The sequence below is a fragment of the Molothrus aeneus genome, chromosome Z (assembly GCF_037042795.1).
Source record: "Molothrus aeneus isolate 106 chromosome Z, BPBGC_Maene_1.0, whole genome shotgun sequence".
Lineage (NCBI taxonomy): Eukaryota > Metazoa > Chordata > Aves > Passeriformes > Icteridae > Molothrus > Molothrus aeneus.
Genome location: NC_089680.1, coordinates 31729852 through 31757696, shown reverse-complemented (window position 1 = coordinate 31757696; position 27845 = coordinate 31729852). Strand labels below are relative to the sequence as shown.

The 27845-nt window shown below is 37.2% G+C and overlaps 1 protein-coding gene, 1 long non-coding RNA gene and 1 other non-coding gene across 4 annotated transcripts; 2 read left to right on the top strand and 1 right to left on the bottom strand.

Moving 5' to 3' along the window:
* Window positions 1-1514: 1514 nt before the first annotated feature.
* Window positions 1515-4333, top strand: LOC136569122 (uncharacterized). The gene is made up of 3 exons (XR_010785313.1): window positions 1515-1655; window positions 2629-2950; window positions 3433-4333. It is a non-coding gene; the product is annotated as an uncharacterized lncRNA (long non-coding RNA).
* On the top strand, window positions 2304-2432 carry LOC136569463 (small nucleolar RNA SNORA47). Its single transcript, XR_010785356.1, has one exon. It is a non-coding gene; the product is annotated as a small nucleolar RNA SNORA47 (small nucleolar RNA).
* AGGF1 (angiogenic factor with G-patch and FHA domains 1) lies at window positions 3589-27786 on the bottom strand. Of its 2 annotated transcripts, none has more exons than XM_066569430.1 (14): window positions 27604-27786; window positions 26507-26603; window positions 25854-26059; window positions 24992-25138; window positions 22582-22770; window positions 13495-13846; window positions 11823-11934; window positions 10515-10566; window positions 8431-8532; window positions 7920-8085; window positions 7594-7676; window positions 6460-6587; window positions 5515-5614; window positions 3589-4692 (listed from the first exon to the last, which is right to left on the bottom strand). In XM_066569430.1, the coding sequence occupies exons 1-14, from the start codon at window positions 27784-27786 to the stop codon at window positions 4492-4494; spliced, it is 2118 nt and encodes a 705-aa protein (XP_066425527.1). In that variant the 3' UTR covers window positions 3589-4491. The 2 variants fall into 2 exon arrangements, with proteins under 2 accessions (XP_066425527.1, XP_066425528.1); XM_066569431.1 differs by lacking the exon at window positions 13495-13846 and adding an exon at window positions 18313-18382 and having other exon boundaries at window positions 27604-27754.
* Window positions 27787-27845: the final 59 nt, after the last annotated feature.

The window sequence follows — 27845 nt, the reverse complement described above, 5'->3', positions numbered from 1 at the left end:
CATGAATCCCAGCTTCAAAGACAACTGGTGAAAGGTAGAGTGGTCAGCAGATTTTTCCTCACTGGAAGGACTTCAACTGCCAATTCTCCTTAGGCTCTTTGCTGGTTTTCTTACTAATGTGAGTTCAATACTTCCTTCTGCTTGCCTAATATGCCTACAGCCTCTACCCCAGCTATATCCAAAAGCCAATCAGTTCTTGACTGTACCTTCTGTGGTAATCACAGAGTTGCAAAGTAGCTGAGGTTGGAAAGAACATCCGGTGGTTTTCTTTTCCAACTCCCTGCTCAAGCAGGGCCACATAGAACTGGTTGCTTTTTGAATACCTCTAAAAAGGGAAAAAATAGTCTTATTTCTAGTGCATAGTTGAAGAATCAAACAGAATGATTAAGGATTTGCCAAGGAACTTACAGAACAGAAACTATAATTTTGATTCACAATAAGCCTTACTCAACATCACTGGGCACTTTAGACTATTCCTGCCTGCTGGTGGTACAGGCTGAGTAAAGAGGATAAGATGCTGAAAAAACAAGCCCAGCAAGCAATCTGATGGTGGTAACTCAAATATCACAGTTTTACTTACTCAGCATCTTGTTTTTTATGTGTAGAAAGCAGCTAAATCAAGAAATCTGATGATCTAGAGAAAAAAATAAGCTAGAGGAAGCAATAAAGGAAGAAATAAAGGACTGAAGGAGGAAAATGCTGGAGGTGAACAGGTTATTGTGCAGGACTCAGATTGCTACACATTCTAGCTCGACAACCTGTGAATTTTCCAGTCCCACGAAGTCCAGCAGTTGAGGTTTGGCCAAAGCACACCACCTGCAGCAGGAACCAGGCTTGTCTGAAGACTATCAAGGCAACATCATTGTCCTTGGACAGAAAAGGGAAGGAAGATGAACAGAGGTGCTGGGTAGCAGGGGCTGTAAGGCCTTTTTACAACACACAGGCAGGGCATGACAGATTCACTTAGGAGTCAGCTCTGTGTGAATGAGGTGCTCTGCTGACTCCCTTGGTGGGCCACGCTAGCTCTTCCTGGCATCTTTCTCAAGATCACTCCTGAGACACCACTCATTCATTCTTAGGATAATTTCTAAGTCTAAATGTTAAAAAAGTAATGTAAGTGTACTTTTAAACTACTATCGACAGCGGCCGTTTTCGTTTGTCTACCTGTCCTTTGGTAATGCGATGCATTCCCTACTCCCTTCGCTGCTCCTGAGCTGCAGAGCAGCACACCAGCGGGCAGCTGGAGGCCCGTGCCGGCCTCGTGCCTCTGCCCTGCCCGGCGGGGGAAGCCGCGGGAGGCGCGGTGCCGGCCGACGCCGCGCCGGGCCCCGCTCCCCTCTCGCCCCGCGCCGTGAGGGCAGACAAGATGGCGGCGGGGCGGAGGCTGGCGGGCGGCGCGGGCCGGCCCCTGCAGCGGGAGGCGCTGTTGGGCGCTGCTACTGGGCGGCCTCCCGGGCACAGCGCAGGAAACCACGCCCTCAGCCGCGTTTCTTCCCTTGCCCTATTAACTAAGAGCTGCAGGAGCGGCAGCATGTGTGCTGTTTGCAGCGCGGAAATGACATCCGGATGCTTGGGCACAGACGGAGAAGAGCGGATGGTGCCCCGGTGCGCTGAAGGGCTGAACAGGATCACTGCTGCTGTAAAGCCGTATGCAGGTATGTTCATCAGCAGAGAAGCAGTGCTGGATTAAAATAAGGTGCAGATGAAACCCGTTTAGAAATCAGAAACTCGCTGAGAAGAAAATTCCCACGTTTAGAGATCAGAGCATTTGGAAAAAGATCACACAGAAAAAAATCCACTGGAATGCACTTTTCAGTGCGTCTTCTTGGTAACTAAGATGCTGGTTTTGACCTCTCTTCTGCTGCTGTGGATACATATGCTGGAAAGACCCAGTCTTTCACTAAACACAACCTTCACATAACCAGCTGCAGCAGCTTTGCTGGAACAAACACTCCTGTTTCATCCTACTTTGTTTTGTAAAAGCAGTTCATGTGCAGATAGTTCGGGGCCTTGCACACAACACTGATTGCACTCCATGTTTTTCTGTGCCAGCTGGACGGTTCCGCTCTTAAGATAAGAATGTACCTACTACTCTTTATTTTGTATTTCAGAAATATGTTTGCTAAGTTGACAAAATTCACTGTGAGGACTACAAAAAACTGTTTGTAAAAACTGATTAATTTTATCCTTAAGAACTTCAGGATTATATATATTTATATATAAAGCAAACTGCTAAAACTTGACTTTAGCTGTATAAAAATGTAGCTCGAAGTGTCATAAGCTGGGAAAGGCAACAGGATGGTTGGAGGACTGAGAAGGTAAGACAGTTCACCTTTATGCTGTATCTTACTGGTTATAGCCTCCAAAATTATAATAGTGCAATAGCAACTCATGTTCCCCTTCTGACATGAGGGAAAGCAGTACTGCATTTGCACATAAGGCTTGCACACAACTGGTGGTTTTCACCTCATTTGTAAGAGGTCACTAAAGGATGAAAAGTCATATTTAGCACAATACAAGTCTTCCTACTCAATAAAGGCACACAACTGCTTGATGACGATTACTCAAACTCCAGTTGTTTTGTTAACAATCTGTGTATTAATGGTAGTGTTTTTTCCACTTCCCTAGGCAGCATCAAGAGAGAATAGGATTTGTCGCACCAACACTGAAAACCAAGACTAAGCTTCAGCCCTTTATATGGAACTGCTGAAAGAGGAAGCTGCAGTACTGAAAGCAGTCAGTCTTGACTGCGTGAGACCATGCCTCTCACAGAAAGCAAATGATGTCTTACTTCAAAAGCTTCATGAAATGCAAACTTGTTGATTTACTGTTCTTAGAGCTGTTACACTTCAATAACTGGGGAGAGGGGAAGTTATGGTTCCTACTCACACCACATTAAGGTTTATAGTTTGATTTACTTTGAAGACTACAGAACTAAAAAGAAAAACAGGTAAAAACATTATTTTAGCATACAGGGGCTTTTTCCTTCTGCTGGCAGGAAGAGGCTTTTAGATAAATGGTGATCTAAAACTTAACAACTACAAACCAGAACTTACAGAACATTTTTTCCACAGGTATAAAAAGCCTCTGAAAATGTGAAGTTGCCAATAAAAAGAAATGCAACAGCAAAGTACATAATACGGCAATACTTGTATATTATTACAAAAGCAATAATACATGTCTGTCACTAAATCAGTAGAAAACTAACTGCTTACAAAGGCAAACAGCAACCTCATTTTAGTTATGCTGCTCCATGCACTGAGTGCGGATAATTTTATCTTCACCTCTGTCTGCAGAAGAGTAAGGTGTGCTTCGCGTTGTAAACTTGGGCAAGTTTCATGATTTAAATAATAGACTGGACATTTTGCTTCATACTGTATATGTCTAGATTAAGACAAATGGCTGGTAACTTGTTCTGCTTTTACTCCACAGTGCTTCACAGTTGTGTGCATGATTTGGTAGGATGGTGAGACTACGATGTTTTCCTTGGACAAGTATCAGAACTTCAACTTGAACAAAGTGGGATTAAGTTTTACTCATTTTAGAAGAGCATTCCCATCCCAAAGACAGTTTGAAGAAGCACACTGCTTAAATTGACAATGATTTATTGTGTTTAGGAACATTCAATAAACACCAATCTTTTAGCTTCAGTTTGGAAATCCTTCCCCATCAAAAATCAGTTATTTGTGTTGTTTTTTTCTGGCATAAACTCCATTGCCAGCAATGGATGTATCAGAAAAAGAAGTTAATAAATACAAACAGACAGCAGTTTTCTAAACAAACCTCCTCTTTTAAAGGCATGATACAGATTTACTAAACAAATCTCAAACAAGTTCTTCACAGAAGAAAATTTTGCTACAAGCTGTCTCTGAACATTGTTTTCTTCACTAATGCTGGTAGTTTATTTCATGGAGTATGGTATTTTTGAACAGTAATGATTAATCATTTAAAAACAAGCCTTTTCCCCCTTTTCCTTTGCCAAATGCATATATGCCGAGACATGTAGCTAGTACTGAACTGTGTGAATTTAAGAGTGGTGTGCCTCTTGTTGAGCACATCATGGCAAACATGAAGAAACAGCAATATGGTACTTTTTTTACTAGGGATCTGGGGAATTTATTTTTTCATCTTGATTTTAAACCACTGTTCAAGTGTAAAGGTATCATATTTAAGTGTAACAGATGTTTTGCGTAACTTTCTGTGAAGTGTAAAAACACAATGGAAGATTCCTGTTTCTGATGAAAATAATTTTCAAGTACTTAAATTTGAATATCCCTCTAAACTCCATTCATATCGTATTAAAAATGTGTATAAAAGCATGAAGACTACAGAAAACCAGTTAACATAACAGAGTTAATCTTGAATAAGGTTTTCCACAACTGTATTTTACATATAACCAAACTCCTGCTTTAGCAAAAGCAAAAAGAATAAAAATAAATTCTCTCCCAACTATTTATACTCAGGAATTACCTTGCTGTGGGACTAGATAGTTCAGTCTACAGTCCCTCTAACCCAAAGTGTACTCTTAGCTGTATCCCTTTGTGATTTAGGGTCTTGGAAGTTTTCAGCAAACCTCTCTCTTGCTTTATCCCAGTTCTTTTTATTCTTGCTCTGGACAAGCTGAACATCTTCAATTGAGGCTGGTCTCCTAGTACCTAAACCTGCATGCTTCTGATGTAACTCCAGTTGGATCTGTCAAATACATGAAATATTGCTGTAATTGCAAGTTAGGTATTCTAAATACTACAAATTCTGGTTTTGTAATACACATGCCACCCCCTCTCCCCAAGCACTTCTCTTTTATGTTGTAAAACACCTAGATCATACATGAACAGTACCATGAAAATGATGTGTCACATCACCACTTCTGGAACTATGATGTAGAGTCCTGAATAATATCCCAAAATGCCACAAAAATAACTATTATACACCTCACCAAGTGAGCAGCATATGATCCCTGTGCTGGCTAGTTTGACAACACAGGGTATGGTGTGGCTCTGAGCAGCACTACTGCCAAAAGACAACACATCTCTGGTGACAAAAATGGGGCTAACATGGTTGCCACAGAGGCCCACAACTTCCTGGCTACAGTGACTTCTGCCAGCTTTTCCTCTCTCAATGCCCATCATCTAGCTTGATTTTTGTGCTACATCAGCCTCTGAGAAAGAATTCCACCCTAAACTGATCTTCAAATCACATCACCTAAATTATTCCAATTTTCCTCCAGACTTTGTATACAAATACGAGATTATTAATTCAATGGCTAGAAACTGTCTGTCTGCCTTTGCTTACTTTCCTAATGAACACAGTGTAGGAAGGGACAACACTACTGAAAAATTTCAAAATATCCCATTAGTCAAAGAAAAAATAATTTGAGATTAGTCCTAGTGAGATTATTCTTTCTTAACCAGGCTTTTTATAAGTTTCAAGTGAATAGTGGCATACAATTAGATACTTTTCTCTACAAATACATTCCTATTATTTTTGTCTCAAGTGAAAACCAGAAAGACCTACCGGATCCTTCATGCCACCACCATCCTTTCCCAGACCTTCCCCCTTCTTCCATCCCATCTTCTCCAACATTTTATGTCCTTTGTTGCTGTTGCTGATTTCACTTTGAAGAAAGTTTAAGATAACTGATAAGCAAGAGTTAATATAAAAGAGTATGCTTTCAAATACTGAAAAATAGAAATGTGCATACATACAGAAATCAGGAATCAGTCCATCAAGAGCTATATAGAAGAACAAGCCTCAGGTCAATATCAGCTTTCTAAAACCTCCTGAACTACTTGTTTGCTTTAGGAGTTAAAAGATACATCACGGTTAGGAGGGTATGGATTACAATATGAAAAAGTGGTATCGCTGCCAAATCATCCTCCTGCACCTATTTCATCATCTCACGCTTCCTTTTATTAATTCTCATGCACCTACAAGTTCATGCTTCTTAAAAAAAACCCCAACTACAGCTACAGAGGCAATGTAACAACTGAAGGAACATCAAGTGTCATTTGAGAGGTATGTAAATACATCTCCTGTGAGTGGCTGGATATTGACAGTGAGAGAAGCTGCAGGTGAAAAATCTGCATGTGCACTATTACTGGAACTGAATAGGAAAAATAAAAACTGAACCACTTGAAAAACAGACACTATTGAAGATGTCACTAATGCAGCTGGGGAGTTCTTTACATTTTTGAGATATAAGTGTCCTTACTGCCATCCTTAAGTCCTCACCTTCCATATATTTTTATATGGAAGGTGATGAGTTAATATATAAGAGAACGTGAAATGGGAAGTGTGAAAAACTTAAAATTTTCTAGCTCTCCTAACACAATATATACAGGTTATCTGTAATTTAACAAACTGCAGCCTAGTAACAAATTGATACTTATTTCATTATCATTTTTTTAAAGATTCACAAGAGAAGAACATGGAGGATACTTTCCCCCACCTGCAACTTACATATGAACAGAAGCTGAACTATCATCTCTCTGGAAGGTTCCTTCACTTCCAACGGTCTCTCTGCGTTTTCCTGCTCTGTCTTTGTACTTTGGATTTTTCACTGCCTTGTTGTCTTCATATTCTGTGTTCTTTCCAAGCAGATTTAATTGCATCAAGACAAAGAGAGTGGGGTTTAAATTCTTTGTTTTTGTTAACCTCCCTTTTTCCCTCCAAAAGTATGGGAGCTTCAGCCTTTTTTAGTAATTCTAAATCTTTCAACAAAATCTGCAGTCCTCACTTAGTATTTTCTTAGCTTACAAGCATACCTTGTAAACCATATTACTGCCATCATCACATAACATTGCCAAATTCAGTAATTTCTCAGAAGCTGTAAATAAAATAACAGATTCTTTTGACTCTTCTCTTGGTACGAAGAGTCAATCTCTCCATATTAAGCAGAAAATCATGTGCACATCACACTGGCTTTTTATATAACCATTTAGCCTGTTCCTCAGCAACTACTTTTTTTTTCAGAATAAATGACAGAATTAAATATGTTTATGGATTCTGTATCAGTATTATTTTGGTATCTGAAGAATTTCATAGAAATGATGGCATTTTGCTTTCTACATGAATACTCAGTACAAATGCTGGAAGCAACGGCATGTTAAAATTATCTCTACAACAGAAGTAATTTGAATACATACAGTATATTGCCTGTATGTTCATGTTTCTATTCTTCTATGGACTTAAAAACCTGAAAAAACTCCCATTCCCTTCCATAATTTTTTCGGTTGCTCATTGTGTTTTCTTTCCAAATGAAAGACAGGACTGCAACTCAGTGAAAACTTAGTCTACAGACATAAAAACGAAGTATCTTGCAAAATGTTAACTTCCAAAGGATTAGGAATCTTGTACACTTTGAAAGGATCTTCAATTTTCAATGGAACTTTCCTGTTCTCTTATCATCATCTTTCTTTGTAGAGGTTTGTAAAAAATACTTATTCAGGGTACAAAAGACAAACAAGGATAAGTTTAAGGGCATTTGAAAACCTCCCTTATTCAACAAAGTCTATGGCTTAAAATAGGAATCACAAAGTACTTAAAAGAACCACACGATTACAAAAACTTAATCAACTTCTACTGTAAACTCACCTGTAAACCATATTTTACCCGTATTTGTTTTAATGCTTTTCTTCTGACTAGCTCTCTCTCTTCTTTGCTAAGTGCTGGACAAACTAAAAGGAAGAACATAGGATTGAATTTGCAATTACTAAGGTAACAATATTTTGAATCATAAGACAAAGGAGAGAATTTTTGTTCTGACATTATTATACATAGACACATATACCAAGAAGAAAATACATCATTATGTACAACTATTACAAGCTGACAAGAAAACTATATGAAAACTGAACGAATTTATTTTTATAAAGTAAACAGCCATAATAAAATAAGTATCCTGTGATAATATTACTAACCAGAAGACTCTTTTTTCTTGTCCAGGCGAAGATGTGCTCTAACTTGTCCTGGTTCACATCCATCACAAGTATCACTGCCGGGGTGAATATGAAAAGAAAGCACAGTTTCGCCAATCTTCACCTCATCTCCATGTTCCAGGATGTAGGGATCACACTTTGTTTTAGGCTACAGCAAACAAAAGTTTTAGCAGGCAAATTTAAAACTCATGAAGGACACGAACTCTATTTCATGCACACTACTTACAACTCAGCAGTTCAGTTTGGTCTCACAAATGTAGGCAACTGTTTAATTACAGTGGGTATTTCACTCTAGCAACTGTAACCATAGCGGATTTTTCCTAGCAAACATTAAGTACTCCAAGTGGCTAAAATCAGAAGGGAACCAAGGCATGCAGTAATGTATGAAAGAAGACATACAATGGCATTGTAAGTGATTTGCCATAAAACATTTAAAATGACCACAAGATTAGTTTTCTGCAATATAAAGAGCACTAAAACAGTAGGTACTCACCTGGAGAATCTGATTTCCATTAACAACTGTTCCATTCTGACTGCCTTGATCCACAAGAACATAATTTTGCAAATCGTGGTCAAAATACACTTCTGCATGAAACTGACAAATAGAAGCCTAAGTTAAACATTCTTGTTAAGTGAATACTTAACAATTTAAATGTTATTTTACAGTAAGATTTCAGAATATATTTTGAAACCTTTAAAATGAGTGGCTCTGGCGCTCCACGTTAATAAAGTTTTCATATTTTATGATTTCATTCTTATGAAATGTAAATGAATGGGCTACAACAGTATGAACTAATGTATACAGTTAACGTAATGACTTTGTTCATAAGCTGATTCATTACTGGACAACTATATTCTTCCAACGTGGCAAGTATGCTTTACTTAAAGTAACTGTAAGATTCGGTAATATAGCCTTCTTAACTGTTCTTCTAAATAACAGGCTTTTTCCTCTTAAGGTATTTTAGAGCACTGGCATTTAAAAATAAATCTCATTCTGCTTTCATTTACTTGGTCTTTCATATCTGAAATAACTACCTAAATACCATGCTTTTGTAACTTTCATATAACTCACCTTCTCCTGCATCTTAATACTTGGGACACAATCGTACCCATCATCTGCTGTTTCTTTTATCTCCTTTCTGATATTGAGACTAATAATATGGTGGGGTTTTTTGTTTTGTTTTGTTTTTTTTGTCTTGTTGCAGTTCTGTATAGGTATTGCTCCCACAGACCAGAAAAAGTGCAACTCCTAGCCAAATTCATAAAGACATGTACTACCTCCAAAAAAGGCCACTGAACAAACCCAAGTATCAACTTCTCCAACCCACTAGAACTTTCAGTAAAAGCAGTTAAGTCTAGAGAAGTGGCTGTTGAAAAGTGACTGTTTCAAAATTGACAATTTAAAGCAATTGTAGTTGCTGTTTTCAGTTAAGAAAAAATAAAAATTGAAGATTGGCTAGCATTTCTTACTACATGGAACACTCCCATAATGATTTAGACTGACTAGCTCATTCAATAGACATTTCATTTTCTACTTCTGCTTTGCTGAATAGAACTAAAACTTCTAAAGAGGTCAAATCTGCAAGGTGTAGCATTTTTTAAAATCTCACTTTCCACTCAAGAAAAGCAAACACCAAAGTTGATCACAGCTAAAAAGTAAGAACAGTGAGGAAAACAACTAGTACATAACTTTTTATTTCTGCAGATATGTAATTTATCTTTTCACCTTTGACTCCTTATCTAAAAATTGAAGTAACTTCTTATATAAACTGTCAGTAGCTGTAAAGTACTAAAATGGTAACATTACAGAAAAATAAGTCTTTTGGTTTCTTTATTTGCCCAGTTTCAAACACATGCCTGAAAAAGTGATTAATAGCAGGGAAATATTTACTCCAGAAATTTTTCTGTATGAAATATAGCAGCTGATTAATGAAAACTATCATTTAAAGTAGAAACAGTCAAGTGTGTTTCATGAGATACTTGCATTTATAGATTTTTAAACAAACTTTTTGCTTGGATGACACAACTTTGTCAGTCTACAGTTTTATTTTATTAGGAGTGCTGTATTTAGGGTCTGTGTTGAAGTATTTAGCAAAATAGAGCACAGAATTTATAACAAAAATTTCCATTCAATCTACGATTGAAAGGAATTCTGTTAATTTTTCAAACTCCTCTACATAATTTCCACAGTTGCTTGAAAGAAAATAAAAGAAACCCTTTTGCTCTGAGCATAACTGCAAGGATTGCATTACTTGGTAAAGATATTCTTACTATCTGGCATCAAAATTTTATATATCATTAGTACTTAACAGGATTTGTTCTCAAGTTCAATAACTACAAAATTAAAGACTCAAAGCTTTTGAAAACACACTGTTGTTCGCGTTAAGTTCCCATTCAGTAAAATACTGTATGTTTTCATTTTTTCTAAATTCAAGTCTGGCTAAACCCATATCTCATTCCGAAAGTTCTTTCAAAAGATTAACACAATGTTCCAAATTTAAAGCCATAAAATCTAAAGCTTCATTCATACATTTATATCTTCTGATCTACCTTTCAGCAGACATGAACAAGAGTTACCTTACTGACTCCAACTTCAGGAATCTGAAGTGTGTGTCCAACATCTTTTTCTCTAGAAAGGCAAGTTGATATACAAATCACAACAAAGTATAAGTAGGTGTTTTAAGTGGCTCATGAAAGGTATATTTCAGTTGAACTGTAGTATCATATTTCTCTTCAAAGCTATTAGGAATTTTTTACAGATAGAAAGTATTGTGTTGCTGTATACACAATGTAAAGACTTGCTTTAGGTCCCTTCTGCCATTTGTATAAATGATACAAAGCAGCTGATTATAAATTATCAAAGAGTACCAATAAATTCTTATTTATAAACCAGATATTTCTATCTGAACTGTCATGCAATGCCTTTAACAGTCTGAACTCTGCATCCTTCAGGCTCTTTAGTGCATCTTGGTGTCCATGTTCCATGGTGAAGCTGAACTCTTGGTCGCATTAGGCAGGTAATACAAGTAAACAAAGAGTAATCTCTACAACAGGGTGAGTTTTGGTTTATTTGCATTTTTTGTTATCAAAACAGTGCAGTAGTAGGAAGAAGGGATTTGTGTATTACATTCTTATACTAAGGGATTAAGAAGCAAGGCAGCTAGTAAAAGACCTATATGGAAATTCAAAGCAGAGCTGTCTGTTGATCTTCACATACATGACTCAGCCTTTAAGAGCAAATCAAAACATGTCTATCAGCATTAGACAGAAACAGCTTTTCCAGGGTAAGGTTTTCAAGTAAGCATGGAAGAAAGCTTTACATCATCATTAAATTCATCATCCACACTGAACAAACCAGGTTTAGAACTGTAAGAATGCATACAGTCTAGCACAAACCAGCTTATCATCTAAAGCCAATGAACAAACCCTACTGAAATTTGAAGGTGTGAGGAAGTCTAGTGATCCTGGATTTTTGAAGGGCATTCTTCCATTTCTGAAAAAAAAGTACTTCAGTGGCCTGGGACAACATTTACTTACTTTCTAGGAAACAAGTTTTCAAAGAAGGGCTTGCAGCTGTTCTGCCACTGGAACTCAGTCACAACATCAAGTTATCACTAACTATTCAGGTGTGCTGAGCTGCATTAAGTGTGTATGCTGTTACATTATCATGATGACATGTTATGTGACCTGATTTCCATTTCTTACTGTGGACTCAGAGTTCCTCACAACTGATTTGGTTCCTAACCAAACTCAGAGTTCCTCACAACTGCTACAGGCTAGGGAGACAAGCATGAGGAGTAGAGACAAGCAATCCTAAGTGCTTTTCACAGCTTTTAAAGAGAGGTAGTTTGAGATATAGATGTAAAAAAATTAATTCAGTCTTACCTTCCAATTGTAGCAGGTTTCACAGCAGTGATAATATAAAGTGACCCAGTCTGTAGAACTGGTGATCTTATTACAATTACTCTGATACAAGGAGGCCAGATCTTTTCTTCATCTATAATTATATAGGAAAAAAAAATCACCACCACTATTACTACCAACACATTTCAGTTTTAACTTTATAGTCTATAGTTTTCAAAAAACTGAAAAACATTCAGCCTTTAGCTGGCTGAATAATATACAACTTTCATTAAAAGAAATATGTAACAACATCTGAGAGAAAACTTTGATGAGATTGTGGTTTCAAAGGCTGAGTGCACACCAAAGTATTACAAATATTTTCCTAATTCTGGTTTACATGTGGACAACTCTTTAGTTACAGCAGTAAAATATATATACATTTACAAAATTTACTAGATATAAAGTATACTATAAATTTATGGATCATTAATTGTTACAGATTAGAAAACAATTTCACTTTGAGAAAAGGCAGCACCTTTTTGTTCACCACATCACAGACCTACTGCATATCAAACTTTGTATCTGACAATTTCTATGTCAAATGCATTTTTACTGTTTTTTTTTCTCTTAGGAGTGCTGTTCATCAACATGGATAAGAAAAAAATAATAGTTAGAACCTACAGATGCATATGCTTTTTTGCCTGATGATTATATTAAGATACTATATTCTGACAGCTGCATGAATTCTGTACTTGGATGTACATTTGTAAAACAATCTCCAATGATCTCAGCTAGGAGCAGACATAAATAAGAAGACACTACCTTAAAAGGTACTAGGGGAAGAGAAACTGTCCCCAGTTTTTATTACTTCAGCAATACTGCCAAATTGGATATTAAGAAAAGACAATTTAGTCTGAAAGCCTGATGGTAGCAAGCACATTTTGGCTAGCATTAATCAGCCACAATCTGAGTAGTTAAGTAAAGTAATGAAAACATAAGAAACAAACTGACAATAAACTGTGAGCAGGGCACAAGCTACAATACAGTTTTCTATGGGTTGTATTTAATTCTATGATTTGGAATGTCCTTTGCACATACATAGTTCCAACTGGCTGCATCAAGCCTTTCACAGGTTACCTTTACTTTTTTTTTTTGGCTTTTTAAGGACCTAGTACAACACTTTGTTATAAAACAATATACAGGTTTCCTGTCTATATCCATTTCTCACAATTTGCCACTGGAATATAACAAAATAGGATTTCAACTAGTACTGACTACTCCACACTGCTTTTCACCACAGTAGACTGATCTTGCATTCAATTGCACATGATGGTTTACAAACAGTATAAAAAATACTGTATATTAATTTGAGAGAGTCAATACACAGAATTACTGTAAATTACTGTCTAGAACCCCTATTTTAGCAGGGTTTAGAGTTTCTTTTCTCCTTTCACTTTCCCAATCAAACAAAATTTTTGGAATCCCTGAGGTTTTTACACAAGCACAGACGTTACATCAGTAACAGCTTTTATAGAAACTACTATTTACTTTTGTACAAGTGAAGAGAGGGAAAGAAATGCTGGTAACATATAGCATGTTTTCAAAGCACCGCAAGTCACATGCTTTTATATATTTTTCAAATTATACAAACTGTTTTTTTTAACAGGCTTCTGGAAAAGTACAGTAATACCATATATAATCCACAATAATTCACCTTCATTTTCTGAGTATTCTGAATCACCAGTTTCTTCACTTGTTAATTCCTCCTCACTGTAGGTTTCACACTCAGAATCTGTAATTTCACCTTCTTCTGGTTCACTCTCTGTGTCTGCTGTTCTACTGTCATCTGTACACGCTGCAGCGTCTGGTGTACTTTTGTGCGAATGTGAATTTATACCATCTGTAGAAATGGATTCTTTGGCTGTTAGACTGTTTAGTGGTTTTGTGTCCATTTTAGTCTTCTTTCTTATATTTGGAGACTCATCTTCTTCAGTAGAACTTACTTGCTCGGTGGTGGAAAAGCAATTCAGACTGTTAGATGATTTCTGCTCTTCTGTGTCCAAATCCTGGAGGGGAGTTATACAATGTTACAGTCTTTACAGATTGAATTTTTCTAAAGAATAGCCTGCAAGTAACTTCTTCACTTAGGAAGAATTATTTTTAGAACGATTAAGAAATAGTTTATTTCACACATACAGTCAGGAGAACTTTTACATTTCAGTGAAAATATTTTCACATCCTGTTGGATGTGACTGAGACCATCTTCTATTTGGGAAAGTGTGACTGCCCTCCTCTTCTAAACTTCACTTACTCCTCTTCTAAACGTCACTCTTTTCTCACACTTTAGAAATGTTTAGAAACTTTAGAATCTTGTCCTCATTTTCAAACTTGTACAACATCACTCTGAATATTTTCCTATTTTGCTTTTATGACACTCACTTCTGTCCCTCTCTTATTCAATTCTTGCAACTTGCTTAGAAGGTCTTTAACAGATCTTCATTGTATCTTCCTGCTGTTTTTTCTTCTTTTTTATTACCAGAGTCTAGAGTATCTGGAATGCTCACTCATGCTTTAACTATAGACCTGCTTCCTCCTTTCAAAACCACATCTTTAACAGAGCCTTTAATCAAGACAGCAGACAGAGAGTGCAAGCTTAACTTATGCTATGCGAAATAGTTATACTGAAAATCCATTTTCTACTGCCAAAAGTTTCTCAATTTCTCTACTGAATATCAGACAGATTGGATCATTACAGGTTTTTCCACTTCCACTTATTTCATCATCAGGAAAAAAAAAAAACCAACATTTTTTAACGGAGAAACCTGAAGTTTCATATTAATTTTGCCAGAGTACCTTAAAAATGTAATTCTCAATCTAGTAGCTTGACAACTATGTTAAAAAAATAAAAGGAAAACAAATAGACAATAGAGAAAGAAGAACAGAAGTAGCTTTAAAAGATAAATAAAATCTCAGATTAAATTATGTGCCACTTTGAGTTCAGAGTAAGTGCATTCAATTGCCTTGAATTGTATCAAATATTGCAATACAACGGGTAAAAAATACATCCTTGACCACCTTCCATGTGTTTCCATTTCAAGATAAGTGAAATAATTTCCATATTAATATAATGGAAATTAAAGCACTTTCAGAATTGTTAAAATGCATCAGTGCTACAGACTATGACAAACACAAGAATTCCTCTCAGCTGTTGGTTAGGACAGTGTACATTTGAAATACCTTCAGTAAGACAGCAGGTTCTCAGGTAAAACCAATGCCTTTATGCTTTAACTGAAAGACTATTGGTTTGTTCAGGGTTTCTCTATAATGCACTTGCCCTCCTCCCTGAACTCCCTAAGTTCTTGAATAGAAAGGAACAGGACAGGAAGGTCACTGTCTAATGTTGTTTATTTTAAACAAAAAAGTAGTAGTCTTGCCCTAAATAAGCCTACACAGTTTAGACATGTCAAACACATTAATTCCATTAGAAATATTTTTGGAAAATCTGATTTTTCCTTTTATGAGTTATATTTTTCAGTATGTCTGTCTATATTTATGTTTGGTACGGGTATTATATTGATACCAAACATACCAAGGTGTTCTGCACTCTAAAACATATTACTTCTATTACAGAGTAATCTAATAAAGTAGCTCAAGGTACTAATGTAATCTGAAAACAAAGAAGCTACACCATCTGCTCAAATCACAAGCAAGGTGAAACAAGACATGACTGTGATGCACTGATGCCCAAGTATGAGGCTCTAACCACTCAACTCCACAGTGAACCCCATGACATTCTGTGATTTTTGGCATAATTTCAGATATTTTAAACTAGAAAGTAAAAAGGTGCTGTTTCAAAGCCTGGCTACTAAAAAGACTCTTGGTTCTGTGTTCAAAACAGGAATTTTTAAAAACAGTCTTATAAACAGACCAAGGATTCCACACATACATTCATTCTATGATTTTGCCAATATGACTATTAAGCCTCTTCTCAGCAGCTTCTCTATTTTTTCACAATTGCTGCATTCAACTGTTAAGAAAGCAAATAAACTAAATAGTCAAGTAGTGATAAAAATGCAGTCTTTACATTTGAAAACCTTGTATGAAATAAAGAATTTTAAAATTGAATATGCATTTTGAGCATTTCGTGATTTCATGGATCTGTATTAAAATGCACATCTGGACAAAGTGCAGATGTATAAACATTAAGCATACGGATACTGAATGAACCTTATAGCATTTGACACAATCTTGTTTTGCAGAAATGCTTTTCCATTGTGTGTGACTATGCACTGGTTTCGGCTGGGGTAAAGCTAATTTTATTCACCATGCCTAGTGCAGGGCTGTGCTTTGGATTTTTATTGAAGATGTGGCTGATAATGCAGAGATTTGTTTCTAGTTTATTGCTCAGCAGCGCTTACACAAACCAAGGCCTCTTCTTGCACCACTCCACCAGCAAGGAGGCTGGGAGTGCACAAGGAGATGGAAGCAAGACACAACCTATATAGCTGATCCCAGCTGTCCACAGGGTATCCCACACCATATGGCATCATGCTTACCAATAAATGCTGGGGGAGGGACAAGGAAGCAGGAGGGATGTTGAGACTTTGACCTTTGTCACTATTACCTGTGCTGGAGCCCTGCATTCCTGGGGATGTCTGCCCAGGCAGGGAAACAGTGAATTAATTTCTTGCTTTTTCTTTTGTTTGCGCATGTGGCTATATCTCAATCCACAGGTTTTCTTACTCCTGTCCTTCCAATGCTCTTCCCAGTCCTGCTGCTGATGGAGTGAGTGAGCAGCTGTCTGGGACTCAGCTGCTGACTGGAGTAACCATGGCTGACTACCCGTACTAACACAGAACATGTGTAGCATGTAATAAAGTCTAACTAGGCAAACAGCACCTAATGCCTTGCCTCTGTAGAGTCAACACTTAAAAACCAGAAACTGGCAGTAAGCACAAAATTCGGTAAATACTAGTGTAGTATTTCAGGGTACTAGTGTACCATGAAAAATGCAGTAAATTCTAGCAATGTACTTAATTTCTCAATGACTATCTAACTCTTCATCCCAAACTCACTCCACAAGACACAAAGTATGCAAGCAGATGCTGATTTTAACCATTTTTTACACCATGATATTTCCTCATACACATACACTTTTTCATTGTCGCCTTGCCCAATACATCTAGACTGACACCAACAGTCATGAGTTAGACATGGATAGACTCAATGTGATCCAGGTTTGAAAAACTTTCTATCTACTGGGTATTACCACATGATCTCTGGGATTTTTCTCACTAAACTGAAGCTGAAAGGTGCAATCAATCTTACAGATAATGAACTATTTAACTACAGAGTTGAGTTGGTTCATATTTCTGCATCCCTGACAAAGTCAGCCAAAAGTACTTTGAAATCAGGATATTTATGTATCCTATGAGGACTGATCTTATAAGAATAACAAATAATGCTTATGTGACTGGAACTGATTGTTTTACGTTATAGAAAATATGCCACAAACTTTTACCATGACCTGTTGAAGTACAGACTGTCCTACTTAGAAAATATATATTATCATTGTCATTGAACTGTTTTTAATGAAAATTTCAAAGTATTTCAAGCATTTAACTATACATTTTGCTTTACTGTTACAGAGCAAGACATTTTGTCTTTCAACACTTCAATTTTTCTGTACTATGGCTGACCACCATGCATGTTCATGCAATTCTTCAGCATCCCCATACATGGGAACTTATTATTGTGAGCATAATTGGCTCAATTCTAAGAACTGCACTGTTTAAATTTTTTTTTCTAAATTTATTTTATACAAAGCAGAGAAATATAGACAGATACAACTTTTCTCAAATGTGTAGCCTGTTTTTTGGTCTGCTAGAAGTTCAGTAGGTGATTTAGCAGATTCATTTGTTCTCAGCACTCTTCTACAGGACTGAATAGCACACCTTTAGCATTGACACCCTCAATATGAAATTAATCTGAAATTCAGTATTTTACTAAACAAGTAGTTTCAAACACTGAAATGACTAAGGTTTCATGTGCTAAAATCATTCCACAGTACTTTAGTTACTCTTATCCACTCTACACAATACTCAATTTTCCAGTGCAAAAAATCTAATTAAATGTCATAAAAAAACCCTCTTCCTACAGCATATTGGAGCCATTTTATACACTGGTGGTGGACAGCTCTGAATTAAATAACAATACCTAAAGAATGAGTAGTTTCTTTAGTCCAGTCGATTTATGTTATATAGGGATGCTAAATACTTCTCTTCCCAAATATTCTAGAATGCCATCAAAGTTTTCTTCAGATGTTACTTACAAAGTATTTAAAATCTATTTGAAAGCTACTTTCCAGGTGAATGAATTTTGATTAAATAGCTTTAAAAGATTTATTAATTCCTTTAGGAAAAAAAAATGTATCCAAACATCAATTACTAGGTATTCTTTTTTCTTCAACAAAAATATCAAGGTGAAAGGTAAACATCCATGGACTAATGTGTGTTTGTTGTCTCAACTCTACCTTTACCAGAAGCTGCCAATCCAAAAGAAGAAATCTTCAGATTAGCCATGGTTTCTGTCAACTGACGTACCTAAAGATGGGATGAATATCAGCAAAAAGTAAACTACATGTGATAAAAAAAGTAAAAAGTCACTGCTTCAAGAGTTGTATGGGAAACACTGCTAAAACCACCTTGCCTCTCCTACAGATGTAGCTATGATGAATCTATAATGGAAAAGAACATGGTAGAAGTTAATTTTAAGTACCACACTGAAATAAAATTTAGTAGGTGGTAGCTTGAAAATTAAAAAAAAATTATGGAAAAAATGGCACGTGTCAGAACTTCCTTCTAAATTTTGCTATGTATTTCTAACAGCCCAAATGCAGCAAGTAGAACTGTAGGATCACTATTGCACACAGTCTATTCTCCAAACTACGTGGAAACCCTGGATCTTGATACTGGGCCAGGGATCCTATTATCACTTATGTCACCTTTTAAAAAAATTTTAAACTTTTCCAAATTTAGTTATTTAAAGGTTTTTCTTGTACAGAAGAAAATACCATGTTTCTTGTCCCACCTTTTTTCTGACCTCCCCCTTCAAAAAGATACTAGAAGTCAACTGCATGTCTAAAAGTTTCAAGGTATTCTACCAATGCTTTTTTATGAACTGCACAGAGGCTAGCACTTCATCCTGGCAAAAAAATCCTGACTGTCAGTTACAAACAAGCAAGTAGAGATAGCATACTTTGTTTCACAAGTCAAAAGAAAACTATTTGCAATACAGTTTCAGTTTGTGACTGAAAAGCAAGGATGTCTTTAAGGAAAGTTCTTGTATGAATTAGGAACATTTCCCAGGTGATAGTAAGCACACGATTTTCCACTCTGCTGTTTTTTACAATTAGAATTACTTTCATATTAGCCAACATTTATGAGTATTTTCTTGTTTCTCAAAAGGTTATTCACCTCTTAAAAAATGCAATAATATTTTAACATATTAATTTTATCCTTTGCAATCTCAGAATTATATTGGATTTTTTTTAAGAATGCTACAATATTTTTTGACAACTCACTTGTCAAAAAATAATTAACCCCTATTTCTGTAGGGTTAAGTACCCTAGTTTCCCACTTAAAAATAAATACTGTATGTAAGATAGCTGAGTACATGAATTTCCTCACAATAGCTAGAAATTAAACCACAACAAAAAACCCTTCTGTGACCGGAAACAAAGTTAATGGATTGTTCCAGTTACAATAGTTTTTAAAACAAAAAAGGTACTTTGGTTTATATTAAGTCATTCAAAAAATCACACGCAATTTTGGTAAAAATCATTGCTTACTAATACCATCTACCTAGAAATATATGCTTGATAATCTACACACATAACTGCTAAATTTCCTTATTTCTTGTATTTGACAATTTCTAAGTAATTATAAATATCTATAAATATTTGTTCACATTTATTCCTTTAACTGAAAAAGAGAGAAAAAATGGATATGATTCTGTAAGTACTGCTGTCTTCCCCTGCCTTAAGGAGAATGGATATTCTTATAAAGAATAAGAATGGATATTCTTATAAACCACCTCAGCTTCAACCAAGAATTATAAAGTTCATGGGGTGAATGACCTGTTCCAGAAGGACATCCTGTTTTCTTAACACTAGTGGTCTATAGCCCAGGCATTAAACCAAATCCTCCTCCTACCTGTAGAAAGGCAAGTAAAACCTACTTTGGTCAAGAAATGAGGCAATGTTGGGACCAGTTTTCAGGCTAGCAGCACAATTTAATAATGAATTGGGAAACGCAGTAATGATGTACTACTCTTCAAAAGCATTGTAATAACCTGAATAATTTAAACAGCATTCAGGGAAAGAAAAGGGAGAAGGCTGGGCAGTATGTTTGGAGAAAAGCATTTCAATATACAATGCTTCAACTACGAAGTCCTGTTTAAAACCAGATGTTTTTAGTTTTATTCTACCATGAATGAATTAGTGCCTTTGCCAATACAAGACTAAACTGGACAATAATAATACTGCCAAAAAATACCATGAATCTATGCACTTGACTGTGCAGCTTATAAACTAATTTTCCAATTTTGTAACAGAAAAATACTGTCTTTTATTCTAGAAAATCTTAATCTTTTATATTAATGTAACATGGAATTTTTAAGTGATTAATAACAGTACAAGAATGAAATGTTTTAACTCAGCTATGTAAACTGTATCTGTAAGTTTTTCTTCTAAATCCAGCAGTGCATTTATGAAGAAGTGCACTAATAAAAAGGCATTATTTTATTTTTGAAGTTTAAAATTGAGAGTGTCCTATGTTTCACTTTGTATTCTCCCTGTTTTTGTTTAAAAAAATAAAAAAAGACCACAATTACTTCTTTGACATAGGCCTTCACTCCCTGTTCACAGAAGAAAAGATCTGTGCACTACAGTATACTTTAAATGATTTCCCTGTTACCTTTTTGGTGAAATAAATTAATTCACAAATAAAGCAAAGTACTCAGTTCACCATGAATAAAACAGACTAGAAAAAAATGGATGTTTACCTCCTACCTTGTAACTCTGGAAGTCTCACAGAAAAGATCTGCTAACAAGACTATCTAAACAAAAATATTGGTATAAAGTAAGCTTAAGACAAACTCTATTTCTAGTATAATGAGATTACAGAAGCAGACTATGATGGGAGTCTAAAAAGTAGTCAACATTATTTGATAAGTCAAAGCTATACATGGCTTAAAACTTTTATAAACACTCTTGTTGGTTTAGGTAACAAATTTAAGGGAACTAAATTTAAGACACCTATTAATCAGTTTATGATAAAGACTTATTCCCATGAGCTTTTCGTGATTCTTTCCTGACACATGATGGATAAAGTTCTGTATTGACCAATGCCTTTTGAGAGTGGCAGAATGCTAATTCAGCATTTGCACAGAGCAGGCTGTGAACCTGGGTGCTGGTAAAACTGCACTTCCACTGCAATAGCTCTGTTCTCTTAAGTCTAAAGAATCGTTATGCTTAGTGTTTGTAAGTACCCAGATCAAGCTTTCCAAATGGAAAGGTTCACTTGAGGTTTCCTCAAGGAGCAGAAATTCCTGCATTAGCCACAATTTGTTTATAAAATGTGTAATCAGTCAACAACCACTATACATGTAACCTATTTACACTTTTTCTTAATGTAAATAGTTTCCATTTTCAAGTCTTTCAGATGACCTCACTCTTGATTAAAATTTTTAACTGTGCACTGATGTTATATGACTATTACGTATGGGTATCTGGACAGTAATGTAATTATTTCAGGTTTTAACCAATTTGCATGTCTGAGGCCTATATAATGAAGCTATGTAATGGTTAAAGCAATAGCTTTGAAGAATGCAAACCAAAGAGAATTCAAACTGGAGAAATCAATATATTCAATTTTATCTTAAAGTAATAAAACAAATTGACAGAATAGAACTCAACATCAGTAAGAGTGTTCATAACAGAAATGCTTCCTGAGGTTTAATAGCTGTGTTAGTACTTGGTGTTTAGGAGTCAGTAATGTTTCTCAAGAAATGGTATGCTTTCTTAGCACTCAGAAAAATTTTGTAATTTAAAATATGTATTAATTACAATGGGCATTTATTAAGATGTACAGCTTATCCACACACTTATGACAATGAAAATGCAGTGAGCAAGTATCAATAGGAGAACATAATATGCAAAGAAAAAGAACTTCAAAAACACCAATCCCAAATTATAGCAGTGTTACAGTAAAATGGCAATGGACTACACTCTGGAATGCAGTCACAGAGAAAGGATTGTGTATGAGTGTATTTTCAAAATTTAAATTTTTTTTGTTCATAATGTGAATCTGAAAAAATACAACCACACATAAAAACCAACACCAAATCATAAGCCAAAATCCCAAACCCAAGACATTGCCACTGAATTTCTGATGTAAATCCAGCCCACAAAACACTGAATTCATTGAAGTGTGCCTGCTATTCAAAAAACTTCACTGACACTCAATTTTAGACTCCTTTACAGTTGGGTAGTATTTAAAAAAACTTGAAAAAGTGAGGGGATCCAAGTTAAAAGTTTAATTCTTAATCACTCAATGGGAAAGTTATTTGAACACTAACTACACGTTAGCAACCTGCTGTATATAGTTTTAGTATGTTTAAATAGTTTAAAAAATAAAGCATACATTCTCTGCATAAAAACCAAGCCCCACAGTCTGTAAATTGCATCATAGACAAAAACCCAATAGATTTTGCATTTTCTGTCTATCAGTTCTGAGGTTACCTTATACTCATCTGCAGCAAGCCACTCTGGTTCTTTTCTCTTCTTTTTCCCCTTTTTATCCTTGGTGTGCTTAGTACCAGAGGCTTGGTAAGACTGCAGATCCACTCGTGAATGAAACTGGTATCGGCCGCTTTCCACATCACAGTAGTAATAAATTCCAGTTGCTGGATCATAATACAGTTGGTTTTCCTTTATAAGAAATGAAGAGCAATGTTATCACATCAATAAAAATACTATTCAAAGAAGCATCTGATTAATAAAGAACCACATTTGAGTTTTGATAAAATGAAAGAACTGTGGTGGCTTGATCCTGGATGGCTACCAGATGCCCATCCAACCACTCTGTCCACTCTCCTCCTCAACAAGACTGGTAAAGAAAATAAGATGGAAAGCTCATGGGTCAAGAGATGAAAGTCACTATCATGGGCAAGCCAGATTTGACTTGGAAATAGCTAAAATACAGCTGGATGATAAGGATTAAATTAAAACATCTCTTCCATTTTTTTTTTCACAAGCTCAATGGTACTACTTCATTCCCAGCTCCTCTCCCTGTCTTCTCCCACTTGAGTGGTGCAGGGAAATGAGGAGTAGAGGGGCTGAGATCAGTTAATGAGAAGTCCCTCTCTGCTGCTGCTTCTCCCCTGCCCAGCATGGGACCTTCAAGAACTGCTCAAGCATGGGTCCTCCACAGGCGACAGTTCCTACCAGGGAAGCTCCTACCAGGGAGGTGTGCTCTCAGCTCTGGCATGGGCTCTCCAGTCCCCTAAGTGATGCCTTAGGATTTTAGCTTTTATATTTTTCATGTATTTGTAATCCTGCAATTTATTAGTGTCTAGCTCCAAACTCCTTATAGAGTATTAGCTGCTGCTTTCCCATTTTGGCCAGACAAAACAATTCCTCTCCAGGCCTGGGAATTAAGAAATGTAAACAAAAGTGAGCTGTGGGTGGAAGCAGACTTGGGGTAAATGACTTCATTATCTGAAAGTGTAAATGGAAGATTAACCCCAAAAATGCAAATGGACCAAACTTATATAAATATAAAAACCCATGACCTGTTGTCCATTTTTTGGGTGTAGCCTCTAGGGGGGCTTTGGCTGCCCTAAATGTACCTAAAGGCCCTTCAATAAATGTAACTGCTTATTCCCTTGATTTTGTCTGGTCTCTGTGTTTAGGTAGCCAAAGAAGGCATCATAAGGAGCTGCTTCTGTGTGGGATCCTCCATGGACTGTAGTATGAGTAGTTTCTGCATGGTCTGCTCTGGTGCTTGGAGAACCTCCTCCTGTTCCTTCTTCTTTGCCCCTGGTGTTCACAGGGTTATTTTTCACACTCACCCCCCATATAGACTCCACTGTGCACAGTTATGCCCCTTCTTACACTGGTTTCAGAGAGGCACCACCAGCTTCTCTGATGGCCGTGCTGTGCCCTGCAGTGGGACCAGCCATGTCCAGGCAGCCCCTGGCCTTCTCTCAGAGAGACTACCTCTGCACCCCAGCCCCATCATCAGAACTTTGCCAGCAAACCCAATGCAAGAACACTTCCTGTAATTCAGAACACTTATGTACCAAGAAAAGATATTCTTTTGGATAATTCTACCATAAACTGTAATCTATAGCCCCAAACATTTATGTATAACTATATCAACAAACAACGTCAAAACCAATGGTATCCTTTAAGACCTTAAAAACGAAGTCCAGAAGCATCCTGAATAGAGTTGCCTACCTGATTCATTTTCTACAGTCGAGTTGAATATAACACAGCAAACAAACTCTCTGTTCTCAGTGCAGTACAGTGTATACATATCTATCCACAGATCTGTATACATATACAAACACACCTCAGAAGACAAAAAGAAAACCTTTGCAAAAGCTATATAAAAACAAACATCAAAAAGTAACCATTAAGAATTTCTCACCCATCATCTAATCTTCTTCTAACACTTCTAAAAGAAGTGTCTTCTTTTCCTGTAGAATCAAACTAGTTGGTAACAGTACTCAAGTAAAAGCACAAACATTTTGTGTATTTCCTCCCAAGACTCTTTTCACTGTGGAGAACTGACTTCAGAAATATGGTTTTTTTTCTAAACAAGACATCTTTAAGCTCAAGCTTTTAGGTTTGGAAGAGTTACAGATCAACTTTATAGCATATAATCTGTACAATTCCAAGTAACTTAGAGACCTATGAGACATCAAAAACAGAATTAAAATCTAAACTTGTAGCTTAGCCTGCTATCTTTAATTTGACTGAAATAATTAATAAGCTAATTAACAAACTTTTAACTATTCATTTTCAGTAACCTGTTTTTCAAAACATAAGATCAGCTTGGATCTTAGTTCTTCGCTCATATCAACTTTTACTAACAAAACTTTTGTGATAGACAAAATATTCCAAGGATTTAGGAAATGATCCTTACTGAATTGTAGTAGAATCCAGTGCTATGGTCATAATACAATCCTGTATTTTCATCATATATAAATCCAGTTTGTGAAACAGCAGCCTCTGCAGCAGCTCTCAAGCTCTCTGCCAAAGAACGTTCTGGTGCTGAAGTTTCTTCTGTCTCCTGATAACAGAAAGCAAGAAAGGTAAGTGGTCTGTGAATCTGGACTGTTTCAGAAGGCAAAAATCTGGCTGTGGTTTACTGGAAAACTCCTACTTATTTAACAAGGACCAAGACTTCAGCCTGTGTCTTTCATTTTTCTCCAGCTTTACTCAAAAGTGACTCACACCAAATATACACACAAAAAATATCTTTCAGAGCATCCCTAAGACAGATTTCTGACATCTATTCCATTTCAGATGCTAAATGCTAGATGCACAAACTCAGTAAACTGAGTGACCTAAGAGAAGGCTGAAGAGCAGGGAAGAAAACCAACCCACCACAAAATAAACAAAGAAACCCCACCACCAATGTTCTTCTCCTTATATCTTGCTTCCTTACGTCAATGGAAGAAAAAACAAAAAGCACTATTTAAGAAAATCAGCATGGACATATTGGACATACTATGCTGAAAAAAAGATCTCGCTTCCAGGCTATGCAGGATATATATGCCTTTTCACAAGATCTCTCAAACTCCAAGACACAAATCTAAGAGGGTGCTCCACCTGGAACATACTACAAAAAGAACTAGTTTTGAAGTACAAGGGAATAATCAGCACTAGACCATCACAAAAAATCATTTTGTATAAAGCTCTCAGGACTGCAAGCACATCTTTTAGATGGAATATTAACAGAATATTGATTTCAAAACTGATAAAACTCCAGACAGTCCAAAAACCTGTGAATTCTGGACGAAATTTTCCTCTTCTCCACCTTCAATAGCTCTGGTGCTATCCTTCCTCAGCGCAATATTAACACCTGCCTCCGATTCCTCTGTGGAGTTATGCTCAGTGCCTTCACTCTCATGACTGTGCTGCACTGGTAGCTCAGATGCACAATCTTGAGTATCAGTGTGATTGTAATAATTTTCATAGTAGTAATAATCTGCCGGGGAAGAGAAAGAAAAGTTGAAGTTGCATAAATTATCAAGGGAGTATTTTACTAATGCAGTTTAAGGATGCTAAATTTTAAACTGGAAATTTATACAATTAAGTAGTCTAACGAAAATCAAATATTAGGTAGTGCCTCTACTCTGAATTTATTCCAATCCTAAGTCTTGTTTTCATATACTTCAAAAATTGGTAAAGCGTGTATGTTTGCAACATGAGATTACTACGTAACAAATTACAATGGCATGAATTCTGCTACTTCACGCTACATTTTATCCTGAATTAATGCCTTGAATGAATACCAAAAGGTCTGAAAGATAATGTCAGGTTAAGGAATTTAATTCAGCAAAGGATAAAGACCCGAAATGTATTCTATATTACAATGTTTTCAAACTAAGATACTGTTCTATATCCCTAGTTAAACAGTCAACACCCTCTCTACCTGCTTGTGACCATGCAGCACAGTCCTCTGTCTGTACTTCTACACTAGACGTATCTTTCTCCTTTCTATTATGGATTTCTTTAGTGAGTTCTTCTACCTGAAAGAAAAATTGCATGTTAAAAACACAATACTGCCATCAATTTTAGTGGTCTGCCATCTCAGAAAAGAGAGTCAGCCTATTTCGCATTCTGTAATTCAAACAAAACATAATGGCATCACAGGTGTTTCAAGTGATTTTGTTTGTCAGGAGACAATTTTGTACTTGAATGGCTGGCATGAAGAAACACATAATTTCTGCTCACAAAGGAGCACAGAAATTTAACCGAGGTTATTCCTAAATGCCCACCCTGTAAACTTGGATTTCAAGCAACGATCACTGTCCTGTAGTGATGACTGTGGCATTTACAAAGCACAGAATGTTCTGAACTAGAAGGAAACCACGAGGATCACTGAGTCCAATTCTCGGCCCTGCACAGGAGACTCCAAGAGTCACACCATGTGCCTGAGAGCATTGTCCAAACGCTCCTTGAGCTCTGGCAGGCTTAGTGCTGTGACTGCTTCTCTGCGGGACCTCTTCCATTGCCCAAGCATCCCCTGTGCCAAGAACCTTTTTCTAATATCCAATCTAAAATGCCCCTGACACAACTTGAGGCCGTTCCCTTGGGTTCTGCCAGAGAGGAGATCAGTGCTGCCCGGCTGCCTCCCCTCACAAGGAAGCTGTACACCGCAATGAGGACTCCCCTAAACCTCCCTTTTTTGCCAAAAGCATTCACAGAGACGTCTTGCCACTCTTCCTTTACCTAACACTTCGTTCAATAAACTTCTTTTCCTCTGATACATGTAATTTTTCCTTCTGACTGCAAATCTAACCCTGTGGTAGAGAAGGTGTTACCATTCTCACCACCAAGCTCAGACTCGAGACCTCAAACCTGCTCTGGCCCCTCGCAGGCCAGGAGAGCCGGGCGAGGTCCGGGAGCTGAGGAACCCTGTGGAACGGGCACATCGGGAGGAGGGGACAAGCGGAGCGCATGCCGAGCGGCTCCCGGCCGGGGGGCGGAAGGGTCGGAGGCCGCGGTATCCGGGGCGCGGGGCCCTACCTGCCTCCTGAGCGCCTCGCCGCTCTCCCGCTCCCGCCGGTACAGGCGTTGGGCGCGCCGCAGCCGCCGCCGCGCCCGCTCCAGCTGCTCACGGCACGCGCCCAGTTCCGCCTGCAACGCGGCCGCCGCCGCCTCCTGCTCGCCCGGGTCCGCTCGGCTCTCGGCGCCCGGCGGGGAGGCCATGGTCGCCCGCCCGCTCGCCCCTGTGCCGCAGATCAGCGCCCGCCCTCCGCCCGCCCCGC

Excerpts from the sequence above, each read along its gene's own strand:
- AGGF1 (XM_066569430.1), bottom strand. The coding sequence starts at position 27,786 with ATGGCCTCCCCGCCGGGCGCCGAGAGCCGAGCGGACCCGGGCGAGCAG. Across the intron at positions 22,771-24,991 it reads CTGGATTCTACTACAATTCA|GAAAACCAACTGTATTATGA; the intron begins GTAAGGATCATT and ends TTTCTTATAAAG. Across the intron at positions 10,567-11,822 it reads AAACCTGCTACAATTGGAAG|AGAAAAAGATGTTGGACACA; the intron begins GTAAGACTGAAT and ends TTGCCTTTCTAG.